Source organism: Phascolarctos cinereus, unplaced genomic scaffold, assembly GCF_003287225.1.
Source record: "Phascolarctos cinereus isolate Bilbo 61053 unplaced genomic scaffold, phaCin_HiC Scaffold_3;HRSCAF=262, whole genome shotgun sequence".
NCBI classification, from domain to species: Eukaryota; Metazoa; Chordata; class Mammalia; order Diprotodontia; family Phascolarctidae; genus Phascolarctos; species Phascolarctos cinereus.
Genome location: NW_027555736.1, coordinates 145,079,670 through 145,105,414, shown reverse-complemented (window position 1 = coordinate 145,105,414; position 25,745 = coordinate 145,079,670). Strand labels below are relative to the sequence as shown.

The following is a 25,745-nucleotide window of genomic DNA, read 5'->3' as shown; positions in this document are numbered from 1 at the left end:
TTTCACTTTCAATATGATAAAAGGCTTGAGCTTTCCTTAATTTGCAAACCACCTAGGAATCAAAAGATTTCTCTGGAATTTTACAAAGTTCTGTATCCTATTTTCTTCATCATTTGAATATAATATTTCCTCTGTAGACTCCTTCAGAGGTTAGAGAGAGAGCTTTGGGGGTGCAGAATAATATAACGTGCTTATTGTCACAGTGAATTAAAGCATACAAGTCATTCTATGACAACTCAAACTTACCAAGTAGATAAGATATTAGACATCCAATGCATAAAGTAAAATTTTAAGCCATGTAGACCAAAGTTGCCTTATTTTTCCATTAACCATAAGGGTAACAAGAGATAAAGACAACAGTACAATAATGGGGGCATTGCATCTTCTGTATTTGGAGATGTCACAGCAAACTGTCACAAAGTCACCAAAAAAAGTCATCATCATCCCTTAGAAAAGCTAAGACCTACCTTGGGTTTTGCCATTGCCCGAGGGCAACCTGAAATCAACTTCATCAGTCTTTTTGTGTAATCTTAGTCTCCTCTCGAACCAGGATACAAGAGTATGATTACAGCAATTGTTTTCTCACCTAGACTTTGCTTCTACAAACCCCTTAATAGCAGCTTCTTCAAAATCAAGACTGATTCATCCAAACAGTTCTAAACATTTTTCAAGGCTTTCTAGTCAGTTTGTTTCTTGTCAGAATCCTAAAGCAACTCACTGGTGTTAGAGAAATGCCTATCTCCAAAGAATGCTCTATCCACAAACAAGGGGGAAAGATGTGAATGCTGCTGTACATGATGACATTTCCTACCAATGAAAACGCCTTTCTTCTTACCATGAGTAAGCATGAACCAAAGCAGAGCAGTCTCTCTAAATTCTTATTTAGCTGTGATACCACCATATCTACAAATTGCTCTCAACTTTTTCCTAAAGAATAACTACCTTGGTATATACTAGGACTGTGAGAATAACTGATTATAAGCCCATAAATTTAGAGCTGGCTTCAGAGACCATCTAGTCCAAACTTTATTTTACAGATGAAGAAACAGAGGCCCAGAGAGTGACTTGCCCAAGTCACACAGGTAATTAATGGCAGCATTAGGAGTAGATCTCAGGTCCTCACTGCAATCTAGCATGTTCCATGGTACCATAAGATCTCTCTCAAATTCTGTCTTTAAAGGCTAGCCACCTCCAGAGAGAGAATTGATGAACTCTGAGTGTTTTATTTTGTGTTTTCTTTCGCAATATGGCTAATATGGAAATATGCATGACCTCACATGTATAATCAAAATCAAAGTGCTTGCCGTCTCAAGGAGGGGGGAGAAGAGTGAGGGAGGGAGAGATTTTGGAACTCAAAATTTTTGTAAATGATTGTTTAAAAATTCATTTACAAGTAATTGGGAAATATTTAATGAAATAGAAATAGCTTTTTTAAATAAAGTGTTTCTTTATATTGAGCTTAAATATTCCTCTCTGCTACTTCTACCCATTGCTTCTAATTTGGTCCTCTGGGGCTAAGCAGATTGACTCTAATCAATTTGCCAATATAGGCCTTCCTTGAAGACAGCTATCATGTCTCCCCTAAGTCTTCTCTTCTCCAGGTAAGCATTCTCAGTCCCTTAAAACAGTCATATGGCATATTCTCAAGGCCTTTCATCACCTTGGTCATCCTCCTCTAAACATCCTCCAGCTGCCTCCCTAAATCACAATGGCCCAAAAATACAGTACTTCATCCATGAACTGACTAAGGCAGAACCATAAGCAATGAGTGGAACAATCACCTCCCAAGTTCAGGATACCGGACCTCATATGTTCTTCTGGCTGCCATATTATATTATTGACTCATAGAGAGCTTGTAGTGCAATATAAACCACAGACTCTTTTTCACATTAATGATCATCTAGCCCAGGGATGGGTAACCTGCAGTATGTTCTGTGAAGTTTGGATTTGGTCAAAGGCCTGCACTTGAGTACCTGGACCATGTGGCCTCGAGGCCGCAGGTTCCCCACCCCTCGAGCTGCACTTCTTCTAAATTCTATTTGAGAAGATTTTTTTTTAACCTAAGTCTAAGATTTGTCATTTATTGTTATTAAATTTCATCTGCTTAGATCTTTTTGGATCTAGTGTGTTAACTATCTATTCCAATTTATTATCCACAAATTTGGAAAGCATGCTATCTACTCCTTTATCCAAGTCATTTATAAAAATGTTGAATATGGCAAAGAACAGATATATAGATCACTGCACTGGAGACTTCCCTCCAGTCTAACACTGAGCCACTGATGGCGACTCTTTGGGTTCACAGAGAGTAGTTTGAAACAGAGTCCAACTGGAATTTCACTTCAATATTATTTCTTCCTGGGAACTTGGGGCATCTAGGAGATGTCAAAAGCTCTGTTTCAATAAGTCTCCAGGGAAGAAGTTATTCTTTTTTTTTTTTTTTGCTTTTAGGCAATTGGGGTTAAGTGACTTGCCCAGGGTCACACAGCTAGTAAGTGTCAAGTGTTTAGTCTGAGGCCGGAATTGAACTCAGGTCCTCCTGACTTCAGGGCCGGTGCTCTATCCATTGTGCCACCTAGCTGCCCCAAGAAGTTATTCTTTCAAATCCCAAAGGAAGCTTCCGATAAAGTTCTGTACTACTGATCCCCCTATTTGAATAACTCTCCTTAGAAATGTCTCTAGGAATAAGACCCACACCTGATATTATATATCCCATTGAATTCTATTTGCATGTATGACTTAAACATTAAAAAATACTAAAAAGATGAAAGTAGAATAAAGTTTTCTCTCAATTGTGGAGGAGAGATGAATTTTTTCGATTCAACAAATAGGAAGAATTATTGGGGACAGTATATGTTCTTGATTATGTAAAAATAAAAAATTCTATACAACAAAAATTATATTAAAAGAAAAATATTTATCACAACTATGAAAGATAAAAACATATTTAAAATGCATAACATTCTGTTGAAAGGGCACAGTGGTAATTAGTCCACAATGAATAAATGGCCAAAGGATATAAAAAGACAATTTTTTTTAAGGCAATTGGGGTTAAGTGACTTGCCCAGGGTCACACAGCTAGTGTCAAGTGTTTGGTCTGAGGCCACATTTGAACTCAGGTCCTCATGACTTCAGGGCCAGTGCTCTATCCACTGTGCCACCTAGCTGCCCCTTAAAAAGACAATTTTCAAAAGAGGAAACACAAATGGCAAGCCATCAATTTACAAATGCTCAATCTCACTAATAAAGTCGGGCGAAGTAAAACAACTTTGAGATAAAATTTCACACCCATCAAGAGAAATGAAACTCTATTTTAGTAGGATTATAGAAGAACATATATCCCACAAATTTGCTGGTGGAACTAGAGATTTGTGAAATCTTTTTAGAGTTCAATCCAATAGTTACAAAATAATGGTGCCCTCTGACTCAATTGTTCCGCTGATGAAAATATACCCTGAAAGTGTTATTTGTTTAAAGAGCTGGTAGTCATAATAATAAATACCAAATGTATAAAATACTTGATATTTTCAATGTATTAACATACATTATCTCATTTGATCTTCACAGCATTTCTATAAGTTAAACAGAGAAAGCATTATTTTCCCCATTTGAATTATGAAGAAACAGAAAAGGTGTAACTTGCCCAAGGTCACACAATAATTAGTGGTAGTGGTGAAACTGGAACCTAGGTTTTCCTGACTCCTGGACTTTTTCCACTGTACCCTAATATTACCTGGAACTATAGAAGAGTAGTGTTTACTATTATTGCTAATAATAGCTTTGTTATTATTTTCTAAGCACTTTCAAGTTACTGTATGATCTCATCTTGTCTTCTCAATCATTGTGAAATGGGGGGGGGAACAAATGACATTACACCCATTTAACAGATAGGAAAACCAAGACACAGGTTTTCAAATCTTATTCTGGGAACCAGGACAACACCCCATGTTTCCTATCTCCTACCTAAAGTATACTTAAGTCATACTCAGCTTGGCTTTTGTTTAAAAGGTTTTTTTTCTGTATGGGGGCATCCAAAGCTGAATCTGTAATTTCAATGAATTTTGAACCATGCCCTCATTTCAGCTTCAGAATTTGAAATGCTCTGCCCACAAACATAAGTGGATGCATCTACTCTCTGCCTCTCAGGAGGCACTTGAACACTTGAAAACTTCCATAATACCTCCCTAAGGGACAGGAGTACAGGCATGGAAAATCTTACCGGTTTCCTGACATCTGGAACTGTCAGCCACAGGGGGAAAATGATGGGTAAAAGGAAGAGGTAAATGGCCTGTTTACTCCTTGTTTCAGGCCATTCTAGTGACAGAGGCTCCTCAGTTTCTTCTTCATCTTCCTCTTCATCTTCTTCCTCATCCTCATCTTCACTGTCATCATCACCTTCTTCTTCACCTTCTCCACCTTCTTCTTCACCTTCCTTTATATCTTCTTTTCCACCTTCTTCTTCATCTTCTCTCCCTTCTCCACCTCCTTCTTTACCTTCCTCAGCACCTGCCTCTGTCCTTCCTCCTGTACCTTCTTCTTCACCTTCTCCACCTTCTTCATCTCTTTCTTTGCCATCCCTTGCACCTCCCTCTTCATGGTCTTCACCCTTTTCATTACCTTCTTCACCTTCTCCACCTTCTTCATCTTTTTCTTCACCTCCCTCTCCATGGTCTTCTTCACCCTTCTCATCACCTTCTTCATCTTTTTCTTCTCCTTCTCCTGCACCTCCCTCTCTATTGTCTTCTTCACCCTTTTTGTCACCTTCTTCTTCACCTTCTCCACCTTCACTACCTTCTTCATCTCTTTCTGCACCTTCCCCTGCACTTCCCTCTCCATGGTCTTTTTCACCCTTCTCATCACCTTCCTCTGTACCTTGACCTTGAGTTTCACCTTCCCCTTCAATTTCATCATCATTGGCCCTTTGAGTTTCACCTTCATCTTCACCTTGAGTTTCATCTTTGTCTGGACCTCCTGGTTCATCTTCAGTTTTAGTTTCACCTTCAACTTCACTATTTTTTACTGCTTGGTTTTCAGCTTCCTCTAGAACTCCAGTTTCATCCTCAGAGTCATCTTCACCTTCACCTTCACCTTTACCTTCACCTTGACTTTCATCTTTGTCCTGATCTTTAGGTTCATCTTCACCTTTGCTTTCATCTTGATCTTCATCTTCATTATTTTCTCCTGCTTGGTTTTCAACTTCCTCTACACCTCTAGTTTCAACCTCAGAATCATCTTCATTTTTACCTAGAACTTCACCTTCACCTTCACCTTCACCTTTATCATCTGCTCCAGTATCTGGGTCCTCCTGCAAATCAAAATCAACATAGACATTGACTAGAGACCTGAATCAACACATTCAAACTCCCAATCCTGGCCTTATGGGACTTCACTTGTCATTTTAAAGCCTGAATACCAGTAGCAATCTGATCTCTTTCCAAGTTTTTTTTTCCCATGTCATCTTCTGTTTCTTCATAGGTAACATGAAAAGTTTGGGTTAAACAATCTTTAAGGTTCCTCCAGCTCTGGCATTCTGTGATTCTAATGTGTCTCATCTTTTGAAGTCTCATCTTAAGCATATACTTAGTCAATCAATAAATATTTACTGAGTACTAAATATATGCTAAAGGCATCATTTTGAGCATGTATATCCTGCTGTGGCAGAAGTGGGGTGGTCCTATCACCTGATGGCTCAGTCGATGCACTGATGCTGCTGTGATGTGATCACACGTATTTAAAGGGGACACTAAATAATAAAATATTAACAGAGGTAGTTAGAGGGTCCATTGAATAAGAATGGGAAGGGAAGTGGAAATTGTATGTCTAGACCAGCCACTAAGTTTGAAAGAAAGAGATCTTTCTCTTTCTAATGGGAATTGTCTAATGCTACCATACATTTTAAAATTTTTTAGATGTTTTAGAATTGTTTTTGAAATGCCACCCACTCCCCCAAGAGAGCACTTGAGTAGGAGCACAGTAGTCACCGATTTTGGAAAGACTTGATCAGTCACCGGGCTCTGGACCTGTGTTGGTCATGCCAACTCTACAAATGAGCTGAGGACTAGAGGCACCCCTCAGGCTCTTGGCAGATGATCCAATGAAGGTGGGAACTCTGAAGAAGAAAAGGCAATCTACTCTTGAGGACAAGAAGGAACTGATGGCATATGGATGGGCTCCAGAAAAGATAGTACCTGCCACTGAGACCACATGGCTACCATCAAGGGTAGGCCAGAATGTTAGCCTGGAATTCCAGCTTCAACATAAGTACATAGCCTGTCTAAGACTTTGCTAATGATTTTTCTGCAGTAGCAAAGCATTAACTGGGGCATGGCTAAACCAATTGTGGTGTGTGACTGTAATGGGATAATACTGTGCTATAAGAAATGGTAGATGTGAAACTTGGACTTATATGAAGTAAGTAACTAGGAAAATAATATACACAGTGACTACAACAATGTGAATAGGACAACGAAGGTCAAAAATGAATGCTGGGAAATTGTAATGACCAAACTTAGCTTTAAAGAAGAGATATGAGAATGTATTTCCCTTTCTTCTTTCCAAAAATAAGCTACTATGGATATAAAACATACACACAGTGTTGAACTTGGTTTGTTTGTTTGTTTGTTGAACTATTATTTCTATGTTTTAAAATTCTTTGTTATAAGGAATGTTAATGGAGGAATATATTGGCAAAATTCAAGTAATACAAAAACAAAATATATCAATTAAATGTGTTTTTTAAGAGCTAGATGAATGTTTCAGAAAAATAGACCAAGACCCAAAGGAACAAGATCAGGACTTCTAGGAAACAGGGTTCTAAGTCCCTCCAAGAGAGATGGAAGAGATCAGTTTGGGAAAACTTGAAGCTCAATGAAGAAATCTTGAGGGCCAATCAATTCAACAAACATTTACTAAGCATCTACTATGTGCAGGGTACTCTGCTAGGTCCTAGGGACTGACTTAGAGACGAAAAAAAAACCCTACCTTCAAACTATTGAAGAGGAGAAGAATATAATATGTGCCCACATAACTAAATGCAAGGTAATTTGAGAAGGGAGAGAGATACCCAACAACTGAGAAGGATCAAGGAAGTCTTTGGGGAGGTTTTTTTCAGTCATTTTCAGTCAACTCTTTGTGACCCCATTTGGGGTTTTCTTGGCAAAGATAATGGAGTGGTTTGCCATTTCCTTCTAAAGCCCATTTTACAGATGAGGAAACTGAGGCAAACAGTGTTAAGGGACTTGCCCAGGGTCACACAACTAGTCAGTGTCTGATGCTGAGTTTGAACTCAAGTCTTTCCGACTTCAGGCTCAGTGTTCTATCCACTGTGCTACCTAGCTGTTGTTTGTTGTTGTTTGTCCTCCATTCTCAAAGAAGACCTAACTAGTTATTTGAGCCTTGAAGGAAGATAAGAATTTTGAGAGAGAGGTAGGAGGGAAGAGTACATTCCAGGCATGGGGGAATGGCTTCTACAGATGAATGGGGATGGGAGATGGGATGCTGAGTCTGAGAACTGACAATCTGGTCTCACTGAGTCATTGAGGCTAAGGAGGGAAGTGACATGAGATGAAGATGGAGGGGACTCAGACTGTAGAGGGCTTTAAATGCCAAGCTGAAGACACCAGATGCTTTATCCTAGAAGTAAGAAGGGGCTACTGAAGGTGTTCAAGTAGATTGGTGATGGAATTAGAACTGTGCATTAGGTAGATTACTCTGGCAGTTGAGTGGAGGATGGATTGGAGAGAGGAAAGACTAGAGGCAGAGGGACCTGATAGGAGACTATTGCAATCATCCAGGCAAGAGGTGACGAGGACCTGAATTAGAGTGAGGCTGGGTAAGTAAAGGCACCCAATGCCAAGAGATGGTTGTGCAGACAGACTCAACAGCACAAGGGAATTCATTGAATTCATAGAAAGATTCAAGGATGGCTCAGTAGGATGGCTACATAGAGAATTGCCTTCCTCAGTGAGAGGCAGGATGGAGAGCACAGAATGGAAACAAAGACTAGGTGCCCCATAACTATTCCAGCCAAGCCAATCAATCTGTTGCTGGGCCATAGAAAAGAGTTGTTTGTATATAATTTCATTTAATCTGTTTTCCTGTTTTGTTTTATTTTTCCTTTTGTTGCATAGCAAAATTACTTAAAATTTCAAACTTTTCTCACCTAGGCAAGGGTGATCAGAGCACCCCCCCTCAGGTCGTAGGGCTCCTGGAGAGGTAAAAATATATAGGTAGAAAGCTGAATTTACCTGTGATGACTAATTCTTTCCTGTATGAGGCATTTTCTCACAGTGATTGTTCTAATTAGTCAGAGGAATTAGTCTGACCTGGTGAGGATGAGAGGATCCCAGGATAATGGGAAGATATTGTCAAGGTGGGACACAGAGTGGTGGAAGTGGAGCCATGGGACAGTATGACAATGTGCTCAGTGTACTTTCTTCAATGCCTCAAGAATCCATGACTTTGGAGGTGTGGGATGTTGTTCTCTTGACCAGTGCAGATTGAAAATCCCTCAGAAAATTAGCAGATGATCTTTAAAAGTTGCTATGGCCAACAATGTGATGAGCTTTTCAGAGCTCTGCTGGATCTTGGAGAACAGCAGATAATGTAGATCCGTGCTCAGAAGCTTTTCCACCTTGGTAGAACCCGCCCAAACTTGATTCCATAGCCATCAAAACCGAGGGTAATCTACCGCAATGAAACACTTACTGAGGTTGGACTTTAGTGGAAGGGGATGGACTCAAAGATAGAAAGAAAAAGTGTGTGAGCCTAAAAACTGACTCCAGGACAGCAAGTAGAGTCCTCCCTCCTGTTTGGAAGACAAGACAAGCAGCCCAATCCTCACAGCTCCATCTAAAGACACAATGACTCCAGAGGAATCACCAAGGGAGGTTTCAGTGCAGTGGAAAAAAATACTGTGTCTGGAGTCAGGGGTCAGGGGGTCTGGGTTCAAATGCCATTCTGTCTACACACACTCCACCTCCATTGATGACATTATTACCTTGGATCAACTTGGATCCCAATACCATCCCAGCCTCTCCAATGCCCACACCCTTTCTTTGCCCACCACCAACACCACCCTCAACCTCCAACCTCTAATTCCTGTAATCACAACATGTAACCAGGGAGATGGAGTAAGGAAGACATTCCTTTCTCTCCCCTCTGCCAACTCTAAAATGAGGGGGTTGGACTTTGATAATTAAGGTCCCTTTCTACTCTAAGATTCCCTGACTCTCAGTCTATCAGTCTCTCTTCTGAGTGACTGATGTGTATAACCAGCAGCAAGAAGTGTGTAACTCCAACTCTATATCCAGAGCCATCCTCTTGCAAAATGATGAAGGAGATGCCATCTCCAGCCCTTCTTCCCCAAAATTCCTCTCCAGGAATTCAGCATTGCTTCATTGCTCAAGGTCTGGCCTGTACGAGAACACAGGATCTAACAAGTGTTAAGGATTAATGTATTAACCCTTCCCTGGTACAACTGCATTTTAAAAGAGACTGTAGAGCAGTAGTTCTAAAGGTATTTTGTTTTGTTTTGTTTTGCTTTGTTTTGTTTTGTTTTTTATGTATCAAGGACCCTTTTGACAGGCTGGTGAAACCTATGGACCCCTTTCTCAAAATAATGTTTTTAATGCATAAGATAAAATACAGAGGTTTACAAAATTAAAAAAATATATATTGAAATATACTTATCGATTTTTTTAAAAGCAAGGTTTTAGATCCTAGATTAAGAACTCCTGGCCTTGGGCCAACATTTCTCTCAAAAGAATGAATCTCTAGCAGAGTTTTAGGCATCAGTGGGTGTGATTTGGTCCAGGGAAGCCTTCATCCCTTGAATGACATCACATAGGTGATTGAAGCAACCTTCCAGAATAGAATGAGCACTAAATCTGGGTTCTAATCCAGATTCTGACCCCAGCTAGTTGTGAGATGGGAACAGCAATTAGTTTTGTGATGTCATTGATATAGGGAACTCACAGGTGAGGAAACGTCCTCTACCAATGACAGTCAGCACTTCCTTTGCAAATTATGATCTTGGAAAATTTTCTAGAGCAATGAGAAGTTAAGTGACTTGTCCAGGGTCACACAGCCAGAATAAGTCAGAAGACGGACCTCCTGATCTCCCTAGCTTCCAGGTAGGATCTCTTAATGACATCCTACCTCTTAATTAGCTATGGCACTTTGGACAAATCATTTAACCAACCCCTCTAGGACTTAAATTTCCTCACCTGAAAAATGAGAGGGTTGGACTTTGATAATCTCTAAGGTCCTTTCCAGCTTGCAAATTCTATAACTATGAGTCTACCTCCTAGGACAACTATATGACGAGTCTGGGCCCAACCATACCTGCCCATCAGGGGTTGGCTCATCATGATCTTTGGCAGTGTGCACAGCAGAGGCTGGAGAAACTTTGACTGATGGGAGCTCATCGGGCTCTGCAGGTTCTTCTACTTAAAAGGACAAAACGTGAAAGGACACAGGTTTGTATTGTGCAGAGCAGCTGAAAGAATGGGGAAAGTTTGGGCAACCCCAGGGCAGACTCTGGGTTCCTGCCTAGAGTTCTCAAGGCTTCCCTTGGGGATTCTATCTTAGGAGGAAAAGGAAACCATGAAAAATGAATTGACCAATCATTATTCTTCTTGGGCCTCCCCAAGCTAGAGAACAGTTGTCTTGCATACAGTAGTTTCAGCCTGATTCCAGTCAAGGATATAATAGGTAACAACTAGAACAGGGGAAGGCCAAAAGTCCCAGAAAAAGATCTTCCTGACCACTACCCGCCACCCCAATCCCCTTAATCTTGTGGAAAAGCTTGAGCAAAAGCAATGGAGGAAGATGGTCAGTTCCACCAAATGTCAGAGAAGACAAAGAGTCCATTGTTATTATGTTGGGTTTTAAGTATTTCTGATTTTTTAAAATTGATTTGATTAGATTCTAGAATAGCACTTCCTAGGGAAAAGGGAACCCAGTAACCTGAGCCATCAGCAAAGAAAACCTGGGGGAAATGTTATACGACATATAACCTGGAAATGATCATTTGAGCCTGATAACCCAGCTTTTTCTTCCTCTTCACTGTCAAGCTCCTTTAAAAAGAAGTTTGTATCCCTAATAATACCCTTTCTTCCCTACTCACTCCTCTTTTCACCACTTGCAATCTGGCCTCCACTCCAGACCAAACCTAGATCTCTCTTGTACATATTCTTTCAAAGATCATCAATGGCGTCCCAATCTTTTCAGTCCTCATCCTCCTTGTTGCCTCTGCTGTTGACCGCTCCCTCCTAGTTTATACTCTCTCCTCCCTTAGCTTCAGAAATAAGCTCTAGGTTCTCCTCCTACTTCTCTAACCGTGTTTTTTGTTCCCTTCCCAAGTTCTTGTCTTCTTGTTCACTTCTTAACGTGCTTCCCAATGTTCTGTCCTTGGGTCTTTTTTCTGTTCCTTTTATTCTCTCTCCCCTGACAATACCATCAAGCACTGCCTCTAAGCAGAGGACTCATAAATTATATTTCTTGATCCAAATTTCTCATTACCCATAGGGTGTGTGCACCTGGATGTCCCACCAACACTTTGAATGTAATGTGTTTAAAATCTACTTTATTTTCTTTCCACCTAAACCTGCTCCTCCCAATTTCACTATATCTCTCTACATATCACCATTGATCTGGCCTCCCATGTTCCTAAATAAGTCCTGTTTGACTTCTCCATCTTCCTATTTCTTATATCCAAGTAACTACCAGGTCCTATCAGTTCTATCTTCAAAACATCCATACCCATCTATCCACTCAATTCCCACTGATAATAGCCTGCTACAGACTGTAATTACCACCTATTACCAACTATTTCAATGGTGTCATAACTTATCTTCAATCTCTCCCCCTTCTGAGGCAGTGTGCTTCTATCAGAATAATCTCTCTTAGCCATAGATCTTCTCATTTCCTTCCTCTGCTGAAAAATCATTAGTGGTCCCGTATTGCCTCCGAGTAAATGTCAAACTCAGTCATTTAATGCTTTCAACAATCTGTCACCACTCTTCCTTTCCAGATTCATTTTGTTATCCCACCCCCATCCCCACAAACTCTAAACTCCAGCCCAACTAGTTGGCTCTTTGTCTCCCAAATGCACCATGCACCCTCCAACCGCTTTGCTTTTCCTCTGGCTGTTCCCTATGTGAATGTGCTCCTTCCCTTTCTTTGCTTACTGAATTACAATCCATCTTTCAAAGCCTACCTCTAATGCTCCCATCCCCATTAAGCTTTCCATGCTCCCCCCAAGTCAGTAATGATTGCCCTCATAGAACTTCAGTCATTGTATAAAGCACCAGATAAATATCAGCTATTATTATTAAATATTTATTGAGTCAATGAACGAATAGGCCAAAGCCCAGTGAACCAAATCCAAGAGTTCAAAACATTTCACAAAGAAGTTTGTTTTTCAACTCTTTAATACACATATCACATCATGTCATGTATTATAGCTGTCTATGCTTGAGTCCTACCTCCCTCCTAGACTGTAAAGTCCATGAGTTCAGGGTTTATGTCTTATCTAATCTTTGCATCTCCAGGAGAGCTTAGCAGTAGACTTGGTATACAGTAGGTGCTCAATAAGCACTTTTCCAAACTTTAAAGCCCTATGCCTAGGAATCTATTTGTATTCCCAGACATATATAAATATATGATATTCCTATTTCTATTTTAATGTATGTATGTATGTATATATACATATATATACATATATATATATATATATTATTCACTTATACAGATGGAGATGGTACAGCTTAGTAGATAGAGTGCTAGACTTGGAATTGGAAAATGTGGATTCAGATCGCGTCTTTGACATTTATTAGCTATGGATAAATCACTTAACCTCTATGTGCCTCTGACAACTCCCTAGGGCTTTTCTGTGAAGTCTTAGACTAGTTACAACCTGCCTAAATGTAAAGAATTTCCTTCACAGAGCCTTCTATCACTGTATAAAGTGCTAGAAAAACATTAGGTATTATTAGGAGTGTACTGGTAAATGTTTAACAATGGACTATCTGGAAAAATATATCTGTACGATACACTTTAAAGTTTAATCCTCATTAATAAATATTTCTATATAAGTCTATACAACAAACAAAATAATAAATCAAGCCCTGAAGCATTAATGCTCACACTCCGATTTTACCAATCAGCTCTCTTAAACTTTTAGGAACCGGCTATAGCACAATACTGATTATTATTATAAACATATACTGAGTAAATGAATGAATGTGTCAAAACCCAGTGAGCCGAGTCCTGGAGTTCAAAACTTTAAAAGTTGGGGGGTAGGGCCAGGGGCAGGGAAATAGTTATGAGGACCCAATGTAGATCCATAGCCATGAGCAAGCCCAACCTCATAGCACTAAAAACTTGACTAGTCATTAGGTTCAGAGTATGTCACTACCCTGCCAGCAAACAGAACTGAAGGCATCTCTCAGATTGAAACTGAAAGTGTCTAGTAGAAATGTGGGACTTTGAAATGAGTATAACAGGGGACTGGCCAATACATGCTTTACCAGCCTCCACTTCTGTTCAACAAGCATTTATTAAGTTCTTGGAATGTGGGAACTAGGCACGCAAAGACAAAAAAGAAGTCCCTGCTCTCAAGGAAGTTACATTCTACTGAAAAAATACAACATAGGGGCAGCTGGGTGGCGCAGTGGGTAGAGCACCGGCCCTGGATTCAGGAGGACCTGAGTTCAAATCTGGCCTCAAACACATAACACTTACTAGCTGTGTGACCCTGGGCAAGTCACTTAACCCCATTGCCTAGCCCAAAAACAAAAATATGACATGTACATAGTTAAGTAAAACAAGGATTGTTAGGAAATAAACATCTTACAAACATTAAAAAGGAATTTTGAGCAGTCGTGGCTAGACTGTGTTTCAATTCTACCACAAATATTTATTAAACACTCTTGTGCATATACTAGGCACAGTCCCCATTTTCAAGGAGTCTGCACAGTCTAGTAGAGGAATGAGACTTATACACAAACTACAGAAGACCCTCCTGAAAGCTAGGTGACCTTAAGGAAGGAACCCAGTGACAAAGGGAAAGCAATTTGGCAGAAATTCATTTTAGACTAGCGTTTTATACCATACACCACAATAAGTGCTAAAAAGATACATAACCTAAATATAAAAGGTCACATCATCTTAAAAAATAGAGGAGGGCAGAACAAGGTATCTTTGTACAAATATAACTAGAAAGAGAATTCTTAACTAAACACAGGGTAGAACAGATCATAGAAGATAAAATGGACAATTCTGACTACACAAAAATTTAAAGCGTTTTGCATGAACAAAATCAGTGCAACTAGAATTAGAAAAGAACTAGTCAAGTGGGGGGGGAACCTTTTCAGCAATTATCTCTGATTAATTTCTGGTAGTCAAGATATGCAAGAAATCAATGCAAATATATAAGAACAAGGAGTATTCTTCACTAGGCAATAGATTAAAGGATATGAAGCAACAATTTTCAGAAGAATAAATTTAATCAATCAAAAAGCGTTTATTAAGGGCCAGCAATGTACCAAGCACTGTGCCGGGTGCTAGGGACACAGATGCAAAGAATAAAAGAAGTACATGTGTTAAGTATATATAGTACAAATATAAAGGAGTTAAATACAAGGTTTATGAAGGAGGGCAATAAAAGTTAGAGGTATCAGGAAAGTATTCATGCAAAAGATGGTGTTTCACTTTATATGAACTCATGCAAAGTGAAGTGAGCAGAAGAATATTGTACATAGTAACAGCAATATTATAAGGATGATCAACTGTGAAAGATGCAGCTACTCTGATCAAGGCAATCATCCAAGACAATTCCAAAGGACCAATGATGAAAAATGCTGTCTGTCTCCAGAGAGAGAACTGATAAATGCTGAATGCAGACTGAAGCATACTTTGTTTTACTTTCTTTGCTTTTATTGTTTTGTTTGTGCTTTCTTTTCCAGCATGGCTAATAGGGAAATATGTTTTGCATGAGTTCACATAATTGATATCAAATTGCTTGCCTTCTCAAGGAGGGGGGAAGGACAAGAGGAAGAGAGAGAATTTGGAACTCAAAGTTTTTAAAAAAGATTGTTAAAATTATTTTACATGTAATTGGGAAATATTTAATGAAATAAATAAAAATTAATTTAAAAAAGTAATGGTGCTTCCGCTGAGTCTTCAAGAAAGAGAGAGACTCTACAGAGACAGGTTAGGAGGAAGTGCATTGCAGGCACATGGCGTGGTCAGTACAAAGACATGGAGATTGGGGTTGGGGTGTCATGTGGGAGAAACAGAGAGAAGGTCAGCTGTCTAGATCCCAGAGTATGAAAGGGGAAATAATGTTAAATGAGGTTGATAAAAAAAAAAAATAGGTTAGGGCCATATTGTGAAGGGCTTTAAAAACCAAACAGAGGAGTTTACATTTTATTCTTGTGGCAACAAGCGGCTACTGGAGTTGTTTGAACAAGAGAGCCACATGGGCAGATCTGCACTTAAAGAAAATTACTTTGGCAGCAGTGTGGAGATTATGTTAGACAGGGGAGAAACCACAGAACTTATTAATTGATGAAGAGTGCCAAAAGCTGGTATTTGCTTTAGAGTAAACAGTTCAGAGATTAGCTTGTCTTCTTTCTACATACTACATTTATGGGTTATTAACTACTAATAATGGCTGTTACCCATACACAAAATTTGAAGTAGAAGAGCATCTAGCCATCTGGAAGAAGTTTTCTGTAAACCTGCTGAATTGAAGCAGATGAAAAAACTCGTCTTAATAGGTAAAATTCAGGAAGGGGAGGGGAGGCAGGAATCACATTAAAACTTGAGATTTTGCAATAGTGTATGACATCGAGGGACAAAGTAACTCTACCTCCTCTGTCTTTCCTCCTCCAATTTTCCCCCTTCCCTACTCCCTCCAATACAGTTGGATTCAGAGCAGTGTCCACTGAGAGACCAGTCTCTACCTTTTTGGAGTTGTGACCCCCTTCAAGGCCTCTACCTTCCTTCCTTCTGGTGATGTGATGTTGCTTCTGAACAAGTCCCTTTTCTCAGCCCTAGGGATTCACCTCCTTAGTCTCAATCCTCTCTGACCTCTTCCTGGTCTGCAGATCCTATAATCCAGTTAAGACAAGTAAGCTCTTCACTAGACCATGTCAGTGACCCTGGCCAGAGAGGTTGTGCTTTTCCAGACTGTGGCCTGAGGACAAGGGCTTCATCTTCTCAGATGCCCCTGGCTTAGAATCCCCAAGGATACTTGCCATGGATTTATCTATGAAATCCCATGAAAGAACTATGATCCTGAGTCCAGGTCTCCCTTCCCACCCTCTTGTCCCTCCAACACACAATACCATTGACTCAGGATTCAGAAACTGGAATTTGGCCCTTTTTTTTTTAATGAAGCTAACACTTGGGCTTTTCATCCCCCATATAGCTTTTCCCTTGGAGATTTTCAGGGGAGAATTTATGCCTTCGGTTTGAGCTGCTTTCAAAAATGCATTGAAATGTCATTATCTGCTTTTAATAAATCTCAGATGTTATATATGAGCCACTATATCCCAACTCCAAGGCCTCACCACAGTCTGGAGTTGACCATGAGTTTAAGACTATGCCAGAAGAGCACAAGTTCAAGTGAAAAATGGAAAGAGTAATAACTGGCATTCAGGGAGCTTTAAGTATAAAAAGTGTTCTACATATATTATCTCATTTTACAGATGGGAAAACTGGAGAAGTTGTCACAGTTAATATGCATCTGGCACAGGAGGATTCTAAATCAGGCCTTCTTGACCCCAGGTGTGGCCACTCCACCTACTATACCACACTGAAAGACCACTTGTGCAGACCTAGTAAGTCTTGTTGTATGTTGCCTGAGTGTCTGAGCACCAGTCTAGCTAAAATCTAAAAGCCTCATCATCTCCAGAAGCTTGGCTAGCAGCATTTTTTTTTTTAGGCAATTGGGTTAAGAGACTTGCCCAGGGTCACATAGCTAGTAAGTGTTAAGTGTTTGGTCTGAGGCCGAATTTGAGCTCAGGTCCTCCTGACTTCAGGGCTGGTGCTGTATGCACTGTGCCACCTAGCTGCTCCCTACCAGCATTTTTTAACCTCAGCTACCCACGAAATCTGTATTGATAGAGGAGAGTAACCAAATAGAATAGATCATGGTCTCTGATGTCTGACACAGGAGTAGCTCAGAGGAGTCTACAAGACAGGGCCTCCAAAGCAATATCCTGCGGCCAAAGGATCATGAGTTTAGACCTTTGGGGACCTAAAGGATCTTCATCCATTGTTCTGTCTCCTTTCATTTTACAAATGAGAAAGCTAAGATTTGGAGTAAAGAAGTAACTTGCCCAAGGTCACACTCACAGTGACAGAGCACAGGTTCTGGTCCAGGCTTCTGGTCCTGACTCTGAAATCTAGTACTCCTTCTTCTGTCCAATACTGCCATGATGTTACATCCCCTACCTCTGGATTATTTCATACACAAAAAATAAATTAGGTGTTCCTTTGAGAAAGATGATAGCCTTCCTGGCTCTGTTCCATGTTAAGTCTGGAGCACCTTGACTATAGTGTTTCTTCATTCCTTCATCACTTGCCCATCAATTGGAGAATGGTTGAACAATTGGTGGTATATGAATGTAATGGGGTACTATTGTGCTATGAGAAATGATGAGCAGGTGGATTTCAGAAAAACCTGGAAAGACTTACATGAACTGATGCAAAGTGAAGTTAGCAGAACCAGGAGAACACAGTAACAGCAATATTGTATGGTGATCAACTTTGAATGACTTAGCTATTTTCAGCAATACAATGATCCAAGACAATGCCAAAGGACTCATGATGAAAAATGTTATCCACCTCCAAAGAAAGAATTGATGGATTCTGAATACAGATCAGAACATATTATTTTCACTTTCTTTTTGGGGGTGTTTTTCTTTTTCTTCTTCTGGTCTATTTCTTCTTTCATAACATGACTAATATGGAAATATGTTGTACGTGATTGCATATACATAACCAATATCAATCGTTTATTGTCTTAGGGAGAGGGAGAGGAGAAAGGGAAGGAAAAAATTTAGAACTCAAAAAAATTTAATGAATATCAAATGAGTATTAAAATTTGTCTTTACATGTAATTGGAGAAAATGCTATTAAGGAAAAAAAATCCATCAAAAATCCTTCACTATAACTGGGAAACTTCTGTTCCCAACCTTTTCCTGACTGTTGCCTCCTTTCTTGTGAAACAGGGTCTCATGCTGGGGAGATCAAGAGAGGATAGATCCAAGACTTGGGGGTCCTTGACCTAAGTCACAGTCTGAAGGAACTTTGGCTAGTGACCAGGGTGGAGGCGCCCGACCTGGACAGAGGCAGAGCTTGTTCCCCCAAAGCCCCAGCAAAGAAGAGCCCCCAGAGCTGGTTAGAGAGGCATGCTGAGGGTCTTTCCCAAACTCTGATGGTAGAGGGGAATGAGGTTCTTGGGGAAAGGGAAAGGACAGAGAGAAGAGGCTTTGGTGAGGTATTTGAGAGACTAAGTTTCCTGTGACATTTAGAAAGTCCAGAGTTCAGACACTACCTTTATTCTCAAGGCAAAACTACCTTGAGGCCTTGATCTCAACTCCCCCTGCCTCCTGCAGGAATTTGATCTCTTCCATCATCCCTTTTCTTCCCCTAATTTTTATCTTCTCCTTAACCATGGGCTCTTTCTCTACTGCCTACAAATGTGCCCACATCTCCCTCATATTGAAAAACTTCACTCAAAGAAAGCAAAAGCAAGGTTATAATCTAGGAGAACAGAAAGGTGTTTTAAGCTGAGTTATTAGAATAGCAACCCATTATTATATATAAGTACCTCACCACACACCCCTTTTTTGGTAGAGAAAGCAATATTACTATGTTTCTTTGACTTATCTCAAATCAAGAATTATCTCGACTAATTTCTTAAGCCAGTTTGTTTTCTATAGTACAATGTTTTTGTTTTTGTTTAAAAAAACCAGGACTGATATGTTCCTTTCTAATCAGAATTCCAATAGTAATTATTAAAAATTTTGTCATTCAGTAGTGTCTGACTCTTTGTGACCCCATCTGGGATTTTCTTGGCAAAGATACTGGAGTGGTTTGCCATTTCCTTCTCCAGTGGATTAAGGCAAACAGAAGTTAAGTGACTTGCTCAGTGTCACAGAGTTAATCAGTATCTGAGGTTGGATTTGAACTCAGGGTCTTCCTGACTACAGACCCAGCACTCTATCCACTGAGCCACCTAGGTACCTCAATTGTTAAAAATAATATTACTTCAAGAATGGTCCTACCATCTCCTCAAAATATGGTCCTATTTCTCTCCTTTTTACCAATAAATTCCTATCTACATTTGTAGCCTCCTTTTTTCAACTCCACTCACTTCTCAACCTTTCGCAGTCTAGCTTCTACTCCCCATCACTCCACCGAAATGGTTTTCTCAAAGATCAGCAGTAATCTCTTTATTGCAAAATCAAATGACCTTTCCTCAGTCCTCCTTTTTCTTGATTTCTCTGCAGTGTTTGATACCATCAACTGCCTCCTCCAGGATACCACTGACCACCTCTCTCCTCTTGCCTGAGTTTTTGTGACACTGCTCTGTCCCGATTCTCATTCTACCTATCAGACTGATCTTTCTCAGCTTCCTTTACAGGTTCCTATCTTACCCCTGAGCCTGAATATAATGTCAGTCCCTGATCTTATCTTCTCTCTGTTCTCTCTATCTTGCTGATCTCATCAGCCCCCACCTATCAGCTCTATAAAATGATTCCAAAATCTACATTCCCTGCCCTGATTGTTTACCTGAGCTCTAGTCCCTTATCTCCAATTGTCAGTTTGATATTTCTACCTGGATATGCCATAGGCATCTGGAACACTATTGTCCAAAACATAGCTCATTCTCTTTCTCCCTAAGTCTGCTCCTCTTAACTTTCTTATTTCTTTTGAAGGCAACCTGGTTTTCAGACTCTCAAGTTTGTAATCTAGGCATCATCTTTGATTCATCAGTTTCCCTCCCCTCCGTATCCAATCTATTGCCAAGTCTTATTGCTTCCCCCTCCTCTCCATCTCTCCCTTCTTTATACTCATGCCACAACTGTCTGAATCCAAGCCCTCATCTCCTCTCCCCTGGACTATTGCAAGTTTACTAACTGGTCTTACTTATCCATTCTCTCCCTTCTCCAACCCATCTGCTATATCTGAGCTATCAAACATCAGCCCACAGGCCTGGAACACTCCCAAGTGAAGCCTGAACCAGATTAAAATGTAATTAGGAAATATTTAACAAAATAAATAAAAACACAATAGAACATAGATAAGGTTAATATGTGGTTTTCTAAGTCAACATGCCAGTATGGATCCTTATGTTTGGATTAGTGGCCCTCATTTCTATTTGTGTTTGACACCATTGCTCTACAGAGCTGCCAAATTGATAGTCCCAAGGCACAAGTCTGACTAGGTCACTTCTTTGTTCACTATCTATCCTCAGTGACACTCCCTTGCCTCTAAGATAAAATATAAACTCCATTTGGCATTTAAAGCTCTTCCCAATCTGTCTCCAGTCTTTCTATCTTTCCAGGCTGGCTACACACTACTGTCCCTCATATGTTCTACTCACAGGCTCAATGGTTCAGCCTAACTGGCTTCTTTGGTATTTCCCACTTACCAAATCCCAGCCTCTTTGCCTTAGCTCAAGCTGTCCTCCAGCCCTTGGGTGCTTCCCTTTTCAGCTCTGCCTCTTGGAAGCTCTGTCCCTCTTCCAGGCTAATTCCTGAAAGGGCTTTTTCCTTCAAGCAGGCTTTCCCAGTTCCCCATTTACTAGTATTATTTTGTATATCTCTCCTGAAAAGTAACATGGCAAAATCCAATGATTCCTAACCTTTCTTGTTCCATGGCCCACTTTGGCAGGCAATCTGATGAAGTCTTTGGACCTCTTCTCAGAATAAGGTTTTTAAAGGCATAAATGAAGATGCACAGACTTACAAAGAAAACCAATTATATTGGATGTGATTGTTAAAATTTTAAAAATTCATAGAATCCAGGTTAAGAACCACTGCTCTGACGTACAGAGCTAGCCTTGGAATCAGGGTGATGTGCCCTTAAGCTCTTCCTCTGATACGTTCTGACTGTTTGACCTGGACAAGTCGCTTAAGTTTTTAGGGTTCCAGGCACTCTCTAAGATTATAAGTTATAGAACAACACTACTGGGTATTGAAGGGTACCTCACAAAGTCCCCCCTACACTGGTGAAACGATTGGTCCAGTCAAAAAAAAATCTTTTGTTCATTTATCTGTGACTATTTCCCCTAGTAGAATATAATCTCCTCGTGGCCAGGGACTATCTCATTTCTACATTTGTACCTCTAGCTCCTAGCATGTTAGCTGATTAATAATAAATGACTGTGGTTGGTGAGGGAGGAAGAGAGGTACAGCAGGAATGGAGAGCTGGAAAGGACTTTAGAGGTCATTTAGTCCAACCCTCTTATTTTAAAGATGTGGAGACTAGAGATGTTAAGTGACTTACCTAAGTTCACACAAGTAGTATAGGGCAGGGGTGGGATTTGAATCCAAATCCTAGCAGCTTCAAGGTCATCCCTCTTTCCCCTGCCCCATAGCACCCCAAGTTAGTAGAGACTTTTCAGGTCTCCAAAGCTCAACAGCGGGACCCGAATATCTCCTTCCCTAGGTGTCTTCCTAAACATCAACTGCAGACATTAGGAATCCAGTTGCCGAGAGGCCCCAGAGAAAAGTAAACATCTGGTTGGCACGACTCCGCGAGAGATCCTGCGGAAAATGCGCCTTTTATATAGTCTCTCTAATGGGCTGTGAACCTCCCCTCACAAATCACTGGGAGGCGACAACGATTCCTTTGTTTTCCACTTGGAGCACTTCACTGGGGATTTTCAATTCGGGCGTCGATTGGGATTGCACTTACGGCACTTGGCAGTCGGGCCTGGGCATAAATTCATGCTAGTTTGCACCGAGCTCGAGAGAGAGAATTTCCTGAACTGCTCTTATTTCCTGAACTGTCTTACTGTGAAGGTGACGTGGCTTAGGCGAGTCAACCCTGTCACATTCCCCTGTAATATGTTACCTATCTATCTACCTTAAGACTCAGCTCCAAGGAGAAATCGCAACTGCTCCCCGGAAGCTCTCATTCGGGTTAGAGATGAAGAACCATAGAGGGAGAAAGCGAAAAATGACATTCTAGCTCTCTTCACTTTGCTCAGTCCTCAGCATCTCCTGTTCTCCGCACAGATCAAAGCCTCAAATTTACTCCTCCTCCCTCATCCCACCTCCAAGCCCTAACCACTCATTGTTGGTTATTGGTTCCCATTTCTAAATAGTCTGTAACAATATCCTTCTGACCTCAGAAGCCAAGGAAGGGTTATTTTGCATACTGGGAAACTGAGGGCAGGGACCTTTTTTGTCTGCTTTGTGTCTGCAGGGTCTAGCATAGTGTTTGACAAAAGCTTAATAAAAGCTTCTTGACTACGACCCAGGAGGTGAAAGGAGCCCAGTCACTTTCTGACTTTTAGGATGTTAGGAGCCTTTTAAAAATAATTTTCCTCTCCCACCCCCTCCTCCACCCCTGTCTCTGGGAGAGATGTTCCTTTCTTGCCTCTGAACTGGGAGTAAAGCACATAGCAAAGATGAAATCCATAGCTGAAGCAGATTTTTTGGTAGAAAGATAGGAATTGTCTTCAACCACCTAAAAATCATTTAAAGAAAGGAAAGGAGAGACCTGTTCCATCCCTAAGGAACCAGGACTCTGTGAGTTCTCTGTGACCTCTCTCTCTCCCTCTCTCCCTCCTTCTCTCTCTGTCTCTCTGTCTCTCTCTCTCTCTGTCCTCTCTCTCTCCCCTGGTTCTCTCTCCTGGTTCTCCTATCTGTCCAAAGGTTCCTTCTTAGTCTCTTTGGCTGGTTCTTCACCCAAGCCATGTCCACTAAGTGTGAGTGTCTCCTAAGGCTTTGTCCTAGGCACTCCTCTCTTTTTGCTCTATACTGTCTCACTTGGTGACCTTATCATTTCCCACAGTTCAATTATTATCTCTACGTAAATGATTTCCTATCTATTCTACCCTAGTAGTCTTCTTGGCCTACAGCCTGTGCATCTCCAACTACCTCTTAGACATTTTGCACTGGCCATCTTACAGGCACTGCAAACTCAATATGTCTAAAACGGAACTCATTTTCTTTTCCCCAAACTCTCCTCCACTTCTGAACTTTCCCCCACCATGCTCCCAATCATCCCAGCTCTCAACGTCAGTCTCATCCTTGACTCCTCATTCTCACTCTCCTCACATATCCAATCTGTTATCAAATCTTGTCACTTCTACATTCACAACATGTGCCATATAATTCCCTTCTCTTCATTCACACAGCTACCCTACTACAGGACCTCATCACCTCTCATCCAGATTACTGCAACATTCTCCTGGCATCAAGTGTCTCCCCACTCCAATCCATCCTCCACTTAGCTGCCAAGATGATTTTCCTGAAATGTAGGTCTAATGATGTCATCCTCCTAACCAATGAACTCCACTGGCTCTGTTAATAATTAGCAATAATAGTAGCTAATACTTATATAGACTTTAAAGTCTACAAAGCCCTTTATGATCTTCCTGCATCAAATAAAAAGCCCTGTTTGCCACATAACGATCTTTACAATCCCTTCCTTTCTAGCCAGCCTTCTTAGATCCTAATCCCTTTCAGGTATGCTGTGATCCAACTGTACTGTTCTACTCGCAGTTCCTTGGGATCCTTCACCTTCTTTCTCCATGACTGTTCTCCACGCCTGGAATTCCCTGCCTTCTCACCTCTGCCTCAATTTCCCTGCCATCCTTTAAGACTCAGTTCAAACATTACCTTCTGCAGGAATCTTTTCCAATCCACCCTCCCCTCCTAGCTGTTAATACTTCCCCTCTCAGATTGCCTTCCATCCACTCTGTATTCTCTTGTATGTACCTAATTATTTACATGTTGTCTCCTCCATAAGAATGTATGCTCCTTGAGGACAGGGACTGGCTTTTGTCTTTCTTTGTATTCCCAGCTTAGCACAATACCAGGCACATAGTAAGCACTTAATAAATGCTTGTGACTGGCTGCTACTACCTATATGCATTTCTCAAATCATAAAATCATAGATTCCCAGAGTTGAAAGGAATCTTAGATTAGGTCATCTGCTTCAGCTCCCTTCTCAGGGCTGATTTTTTTTTACATCATCCTCAAATTTGGCCTTTTCTTGGATCCCTCCAGTGTAATAAAGAACTCAGACCCTACCTATTTCACTGACATTCCAGGTCAGTTCAGCTTCCATTCCCTGAAGGGTAGAGGCAGTCTTGAGAGTACAAATCAGCCCGGGTCTAAGGTGGGCACACAAGATGAAAACTCCCCCTCAAAGGGACAGCATGTACCCAAGTAAATTCTATCACATTCACCTCCCCCTCCCTTTGTGGGGAACTGGAGAACTGGGTCACAAGAGCAAAACTGATCATTGAGTGACATCTTCCCAAGAATGTGAGGCAAATACAGACTTTACAGAGACTAAGCCCCTTGGAAGCTTTAGAATTACTGGCTGAGGTGGATGTTGTGACCTCTGGGGATTTGACACATCATTCAGTCCCATTTGAAGTTCCACAAGTCTTAGGCACCAGCTCTGCTGCCTCTATCCATCTCCTCAAGTACCCTTGTTCTTCTGACTTGGTCTCTATCTATCCCTAGATACCTTCTGATTTTCTCTGTCTTTGTCTGTATTCCTTCCCTATCTCGTGTCTCGTCTCTTTTCACCTCTGCTTTTGCCTCTATCTTCCTCCATCTCTTTGTCTCCATCTCCTTTCGCCTCTGTCTCTGTCTCTTGCCTCGGAGATTTTGAGGACCCAGTTCTCCAGCTGTAAGAGGCGAGGTTATTGTCTGGTCCAGGCTCCCAGTGGGTTTTTAGAAACTTACCTTCCCCTAGGGGGTCCAGAGTGTGCAGCATGAGCTGGTAGATGGTGCTGCGAATGGTGCTGTTGTGTAGCGAGGCTGCACTGCTTCCTCGGGTCAGAGTGGACGGGAGCTGAGCAAGGGGAGACACCACAGCGGCCTCAGTCTGAATCGCACCCGCTTCAGATCGGGAGGAGGCATCGTGGAGGACGCAGGTCTGATTTTCCAGACTGGATTAGCACCTGAACAACAAAGCCCTCCCCACAACTCCCTACTGCCCTGTGGCTAGATTACATGGTGACCAGAGGAATTCTGCAAGATCTTCAAGGTGATTTAGCAACTCCCACTACACTGGGAAGAGATCAGTGCATGCAGACACCCCCAGACACAGGCACTGATGTTGGGTGCACTCACATGACCATATCCACCCATAGCAATAAACATACACATGCCTGTGCACATACACAACATGAGTGCGCGCGCGCACACCACACACACACACACACACACACACACACACACACACACACAGCACTCTGCATTTGAGGCCATCTTGCCCTCTAGTGGCTACAATATAGATCACCCAGGCTGTTAATACACCTTCTAGCTTTAATAAATTCCCAAAGTCACTGAAGCAAGAGTTGGGGGTTTTTCTCTGGATTTAGGGGGAGGAGAAGGAGAGAGAGAAAAAGAAATAGTGGCCATGTGTCTATGGGTATAGCCCATAGGGTCTCCCTTGGAAAATCTCTGTGTAACCATACTCAGGTATGTTTTTTTCCCAAGACCCACCCCCAAATCCCAGAGAGAACCCTC

At 41.1% G+C, this 25,745-nt stretch overlaps 1 protein-coding gene across 1 annotated transcript in view; it reads right to left on the bottom strand.

Annotated features, from left to right (window-relative positions):
- Positions 1 to 25,745, bottom strand: part of SLC24A1 (solute carrier family 24 member 1) — a 41,571-nt gene that overhangs the window by 4,613 nt on the left and 11,213 nt on the right. The window contains 3 exon segments of the mRNA XM_078151626.1: positions 4,220 to 5,305; positions 10,345 to 10,445; positions 24,957 to 25,162. Of these exon segments, the coding sequence (XP_078007752.1) occupies positions 4,220 to 5,305; positions 10,345 to 10,445; positions 24,957 to 25,162 (1,393 nt within the window).